Source organism: Labeo rohita, chromosome 6 (assembly GCF_022985175.1).
Source record: "Labeo rohita strain BAU-BD-2019 chromosome 6, IGBB_LRoh.1.0, whole genome shotgun sequence".
In the NCBI taxonomy this organism is placed as follows: domain Eukaryota; kingdom Metazoa; phylum Chordata; class Actinopteri; order Cypriniformes; family Cyprinidae; genus Labeo; species Labeo rohita.
Window position 1 is genome coordinate 9,754,345 of NC_066874.1, and position 6,892 is coordinate 9,761,236.

Sequence of the window (6,892 nt, forward strand, 5' to 3'; positions counted from 1 at the left end):
CATTTTCATAAGTTGAAATTCAGGGGTTAGGATTCGGGACAGCTGCCTTCCAGTTGGAAGTACTAAATAAACACACTGTTTCAGTAGTGGCATGAAAATGCAGGACAGATTTTTTAATACATAAAGTTTTAAACAAAAACAATGGGGAAAAATGCAAAAATTATTTCAATATCATTTTCATAAGTTGAAATTCAGGGGTTAGGGTTCTGGACAGCTGCCTTCCAGTTGAAAGTACTAAATAAATTCTGATTTTTTTTATATGAAGAGTTCATTTCCAAAAACAGATATCTCCTTTTTTGAGATTTCCTTTTGTTTTTTCATTGTGTATTCCAATTAATCTCAATTAAACTGCAGTTGGGTTATTTTGATTAGGTAAAAAAAAAATAAAAAAATACAGTTAACTAACACAATAAAACACAATAAAAACATGATAACATAATAAAAAACATTTTTTGAAAATTAAAAAAAAAGTTATCTGTTTTTGCAAATGAGCTCTTCATATATTAAGCTTACTAATATTCTAAATATTATTGTGGGTTTCGAAAGGTAATAAAATAATAGTAAAATATCTAAGATTTAAATACTTAAATGCTATTTAAATGTGGGTTTTTATTTATTTATTTATTTATTTTTGAATAAAATAGAATGGCCCATATATTTTGGAACGTGACGTCAGCTGAGGTAAGCAACGCAAAGCATTATGGGATTTTAGGACACGGAAGCTTTATAAAGACAGCAGGCAGACATCAGAGTTTCTGTTATTATACAACAAAAACACGCAGGAATGGTGAACTCTTGCTGTGTTATCAACTGCAACAACCGTTCTCAGGACCGGTATGGAAAACGCATCTTAAATGGAGTGCGATTCTTTAGCTTTCCAGCTTGGAAACAACATCTTGGAACTCAGATATCTGAGTTAACAAAGAGGCGTCGCATGGCATGGGTATCAGCCGTGAGACGCAAAGACATCACCTTCGACAACATTTCCCGACACATGTTTGTGTGTTCACGGCATTTTCTCTCAGGTAAGCTATAATCAGAACACATCTAACTGCTGTGTGGTTGTTGCTAGCAATGCAAACAGGGTGAAGAGCTAACGTTACGCAGCTAACTTTGCACAACTAGCTGGCTGCATAGATGCATACACTTCTAGTCGAAGGATTACGATTTTTTTAATGGTTCTGAAAGAATTGTTATGCTCACCCAGGCTGTGTTTATTTGCAATTATATATTACTGTATAAAATCAGTAAAATGGTAATATTGTGAACTATCATTACCGTTTCAGTATGGAATTTATTCCTGTGATGTCAAAGCTGAATTTTCAGCATCATTACTGTAGTCTTCAGTGTCACATAATCCTTCAGAAATCATTCTAATATGCTGATTTGTTGTTCGAGAAACGTTTTACTATTATAAATGCTAAAAACGTTTTGATGTTAACTGTTTTGCTTGAGAACCTAAACTTTTAATCAGCAGCCTATTTAAATACATACATATATATTCAATAAGGACGCAATAAATTGATCAAAAGTGACGTAAATGCTTTTATAATGTTACAGAAGATTTCTGTTTTAAATAAATGCTGTTCTTTTGAAAATGCATAATGGTTTCCACAAGAATATTACACAGCAAAACATTTTCCATACATTGATAATAAGAACCAGTATTAATAAGCGATGATAAATGAGGATGAAATCAGCATATCAATGATTTTTGAAGAATCATTTGAGTAATTAAGACCAGAGTAATTCAGCGTTGTTATCACAAGAATGAATAACGTTTTAAAATACACTACCTGTCAAAAGTTTTTGAACAGTAACTTTTTTTGTTTGTTTGTTTTTTAAAGAATTCTCTTCTGCTCACCAAACCTGCATTTATTTGATCAAAAGGACAGCAAAAATGGTTGCCATTTAAAATAAGTGTTTTCTATTTGAATATGTTTTAAAATGTAACTTATTCCTGTGATAGCAGAGCTGAATTTTCAGTATCATTACTCCAGTCTTCAGTGTCACATGATCCTACAGAAATCATTCTAATATGCTGATTTGCTGTTCAAGTAACATTTTTTGTTTTTATTATTATTATCAATATTTAAAACAGTTGAGTACATTTTTTTTCAGGATTCTTTGATGAATAGAAAGATCCAAAGATCAGCATTTATCTGAAAAGCATGGAGTCAGTATAATAGATTTTTTTATTTTATTTTTTATTTTTTGAGAAATAAATGATTTTAATACTTTTTTTTTTTTTACTTTTAAATATATAATATATAATATTTAATATTTTTCACTTTTAAAATTAGTACTTTTATTTAGCAAGGATGCTTTAAATTGATCAAAAGTTATGATAAAGTCATTGTTACAGATAGTGTTACAAAAGATTTATATTTCAGATAAATGCTGTTCCTCTGAACTTTCTGTTTATCAAAGAAACCTGAAAAAAAAATCTATTCAGTTGTTTTCAGCATAATACTAAAAAAAGTTTTTGAGCAGCAAATCAGAATATTAGAATGATTTGTGAAGGATCATGTGATTGGAGTAATGATGCTAAAAATTGAGCTTTGAAATCACAGGAATAAATTACATTTTAAAATGCATTCAAATAGAAAACAGTTATTTTAAATTAGAAAATGTTTAAACATTTTACTGTTTTTGCTGTACTTTGTATCAAATAAGTGCAGGCTTGGTGAGCAGAAGAGACCTTTTTTTAAAAAACATAAAAAATTTTGCTGTTCAAAAACTATTGACTGGTGGTCTATATCCAAACAGAAGACCTTGATTTTAAATTGTAGTAATATTTAACTTTTCTAACATTTTAAAAGTCTTGATTATCTCAGACGTTTGACTGTTAGCGTGACTAATCACAGAAATTCTTTTCTTTTAATCAGGCAAACCAGCCTATGAAATGCTCGAGTGTCATCCTGACTGGGTACCATCATTACATCTCGGTCACACAGAAGTCAAGCCGGCGCATCCTGAGCGGTTCAGCCGTAGGATAAAGAAACAAAAGCGTCTCGCACAGAACAGTGCTGCAACTGCAACATCACCAGCTCTAGATGACCTGAAATTGGAGATAGAGGAAGATGTATCACTGGAAGAAGATGTACCACCAGATGAAGATGTACCACCAGATGAAGATGTACCACCAGATGAAGATGCACCACCAGAAGAAGATGCGCCACCGGATGAAGATGCACCATCGGATGAGGATGCACCATCGGACGAAGTTGCACCATCAGATGAAGATGCACCATCAGATGACGTTTCACAGAGATTACAGATGGATGAAGCTGCACGAAGGGACTATCTTAAAGAAGAGCAGGAATGTAGTTTTTGTAGTTGCAGACGTGAAGAAATTAACCGCTTATTAGAGGAGAACAGATTACTAAAGGAAGAGCTCTCCCAAAAGACAATGTCAGAGGATTTTTTGAGAGATGACGACGAGAAGGTCAAGTACTACACTGGGCTCCCATGTTTTCCTGTTCTGATGGGTGTGCTGACGCAGCTTGTTCCCTGCCTACCACAGACAGGTCGCAAACTTTCCCCTTTCAATATGCTCTTCTTAACTCTGATGCGCCTGAGGCTGAATCTGCCAATCCAGCACATTGCACACCTCTTCTGCATAGATCAAAAGACTGTGGCCAACACATTCAGAGACACCATACGTGCAATGTTTACACACCTCAGCCCTTTGGTGCACTGGCCAGAGAGACATTGCTTAAAGGGTAGCATGTTACAACCGTTTGTAGAAGCTTTCGGCAATCATGTTGCGGTAATTGTTGACTGCTTTGAAATTAACGCTGAGAGAGCATCAACCCAGAGAGCTATTGCACAGACATCTTCACAAAAACACACACTAAAGTATCTCATCGGCATTACACCACGTGGAGCTATTGCTTTCGTTTCGAAAGGGTGGGGAGATGGTGTCAGTGACAAGGAAGTGATTGAGAGCAGTGGGCTTGTTGATAATCTGTTACCTGGAGACTTGATTTTGGCAAATCGAGGATTTGGCATCAGGGAGAATGTCGGAATAATGTGCGCAGAAGTGAAAAGGCAAAAGCTGGTTCCAAGGGATGAAGAGGAGACTCGTGAAATCGCTCACCTCAAGGTCCACTTGAACAGGGTGATTGGATGTGTGCGCGCAAAGTACACAATGCTAAATGAGGCCGTACCGGTGAGCATGATATCCCCATGTGAAGACGACGACGACGACAACATGATGTTCCTTGACAAGGTTGTGACTGTGTGCTGTGCCCTGACTAACATGTGCCCCAGTGTTATGAAACTGTAAACCGTGACATAAACTATACAGATGACATACAACAAACTAAATGTGAACTGCATATCTTTTATTGTCTCATACCACGTTGCAATAATAAATGATGAAAAAGCACTTTAGTTCTGTATCTCTTCATTTGTGTAATGTTAAATGTATTAATTTCACTGTGAAATGAAAAACTACTGCACTAAAAAGTTCTTAGTGTTAATGTAGTGTAAATATATGGATACAACCGGTAAATGAGGTAAAGTGGACATGCAATCAAGTACTGACAAGATAAAAATTAGTAGACTGGTTAAGTGCAAAATGTACAATGAAGATCTACTGCACTTAAAGGGTTAGTTTACACAAAAAAATTCATATTCTGTTATTATTTACTCACTCTCACATCGTTCCAAATCCATAACACTTCCGGAACACAAATTCAGGATATTTTTGGTGAAATCTGAGAGCTTTCTGACCCTGCATAGACAGCAACACAGCTACCACGTTAAAGGCCCGGTTAAAAATACTTAACATGTAGTGACATCAGTGGTTCAATCTTAATTTTATGAAGCTATGAGAATACTTTTCGTGTGCAAAGAAAACAAAAATAATGACTTTATTCAGGAGAGTGCCATGACATATGCATGTGATGCTGCTGAGTTTAGCAAGTTTTCCAAGAACAAAAATGCCTGACATTAGTCACATTTTATAATTAATCTCTAGGCACATTTCTCAAAAATGATAATTTTCCAAAAGTATAATGTCTGATGAATCAGACAACTCATTATGTGCAAAGAAAACAGATGTTCAGTTTACTGGAGACAACAGGATAATTACTAAATGAGTACACTACATCTGAGAATAAAGGTAAAAATCTCTTCACAATGATACTCCGTTCTCTGCGCATAACTAACTAATTGGAGTAGTGAGATGCTGTCATCTTAATACTGTTGTAGATTTTACAAGAAATGTATGTCACCCTAGGAATAAATACTGCTAACAGTGGATATTTAAGTGGGACTGTGGTAAATTGTTACATAATGACATAATTCACATATAGAAATGAGACAAAAACAATGTCTTGTAGGATTTGCAAACAGGAACAAATAGGAAATCAATAATGGTGTTTTGTCATTGAGGTTTTTTTAAATTATACACAGATATGTTTAAGAGGTTTAAACAGCTGTTCATCTATGAGCATCTGAGTCAAAATCATACCTTCTAGCCATGAGAAGACATCAAGACATGATGGACAGTCCCTCGACAGTGATCGACCCTGGTGCTTTGATGCACTTTTCAAAGTGTACTTTGTATTCATTATGTCATGTTAGAAAGACGCTCCAGGCAGCTTCTACCACCTGTCAAAACATGTTGGCAAAACAAAAGAGTAAAAGACCATTTATTCAACACAGAATTTATTATTAAATTGTTTGTTTTACAACTTCCAATAAAATATGAAAAGAGACAATATACCCATAAAAAAGTTGTCTCAGGCACTGTGAATTATAGCACTTGTCCTGTGAACAATGTAACTACACAGCATATTGTTAAAATATTTTGCTCTGGATTTGAGTTTCATCTCATCATTTAATAATAATTATGCATATTATGACATAAAATGTCTTTGGCAATATATGCACTACCAGTCAAAAGTTTATAAACCGTAAGATTTTTAATCTCTTCTGCTCACCAAGCCTGTATGTATTTAATCTAAAATATAGCAAAAGCAGTAATATTGTGAAATATTTTTACTATTTAAAATAATTGCTTTCTATTTGAATATATTTTAAAATGTAATTTATTCCTGTGATCAAATCTAAATTTAGCATCATTACACCAGTCTTCAGTGTCACATGATCCTTCAGAAATCATTCTAATATGGTGATTTGCTGTTCAAGAAACATTTTTATTATTATTATCAATATTTTAAACAGTTGAGTACTTTTTTCAGAATTTTTTGATGAATAGAAAGATCCAAAGATCAGCATATATCTGCAATGTAACTTCCCAGCAAACATAGAACGTTCCCCTAACGTTCCCCTGTGGTTCCCATTTGGTTATTTTTTTGGGAACCAAATGAGAACGTTCTAGGAACGTTCCCTGTAGGTTCTCTTTTTAATAACCCTTAAAGAACGTTCCCAGAACATTCCCTGCAGGTTATTTTTTGGTTTAATTTTATAACCTAAAAAGAACCTTCCCAGAATGTTCCCTGCAGGTTATTTTTTAGTTTTATTTTTAGAACCTGTGGAGAACGTTCCCAGAACGTTCCCAGTAGGTTCCCAGAATGTTCCTCAAACCTACAGGGAACGTTCTATTTACGTTAAGAAAGCTTTCCTGGCTAACCAATAGGGAATGTTCTTGGGAACGTTCCGGGAACCAAAAACTAACGTTTCCATAATGTTCTGGGAACCAAAAATTGTTAGCTGGGTTTATACACTATAAAATAAAAATGCAACTAAATAGCATTTTGTTAAAATAGTTTGCTCTGGCTTTGAGGTTCATCTAATTATTTACCTGAAATGTGATATTTAGTACTTAAATAATTACCTAAATTACTATAAATTACATTAAAACGGCAGTTTTGTTTTTAACCGTAAAGCAGTTATTGCACCTCCAACCACTAGAGGG

At 34.3% G+C, this 6,892-nt stretch overlaps 1 protein-coding gene across 1 annotated transcript; it reads left to right on the forward strand.

Annotated features, from left to right (window-relative positions):
- Nucleotides 1-707: 707 nt before the first annotated feature.
- On the forward strand, nucleotides 708-4,387 carry zgc:113019 (uncharacterized protein LOC550590 homolog). Its single transcript, XM_051111416.1, has 2 exons — nucleotides 708-1,025; nucleotides 2,889-4,387. The coding sequence occupies exons 1-2, from the start codon at nucleotides 785-787 to the stop codon at nucleotides 4,289-4,291; spliced, it is 1,644 nt and encodes a 547-aa protein (XP_050967373.1). The 5' UTR covers nucleotides 708-784; the 3' UTR covers nucleotides 4,292-4,387.
- The last annotated feature ends 2,505 nt before the right edge of the window (nucleotides 4,388-6,892 follow it).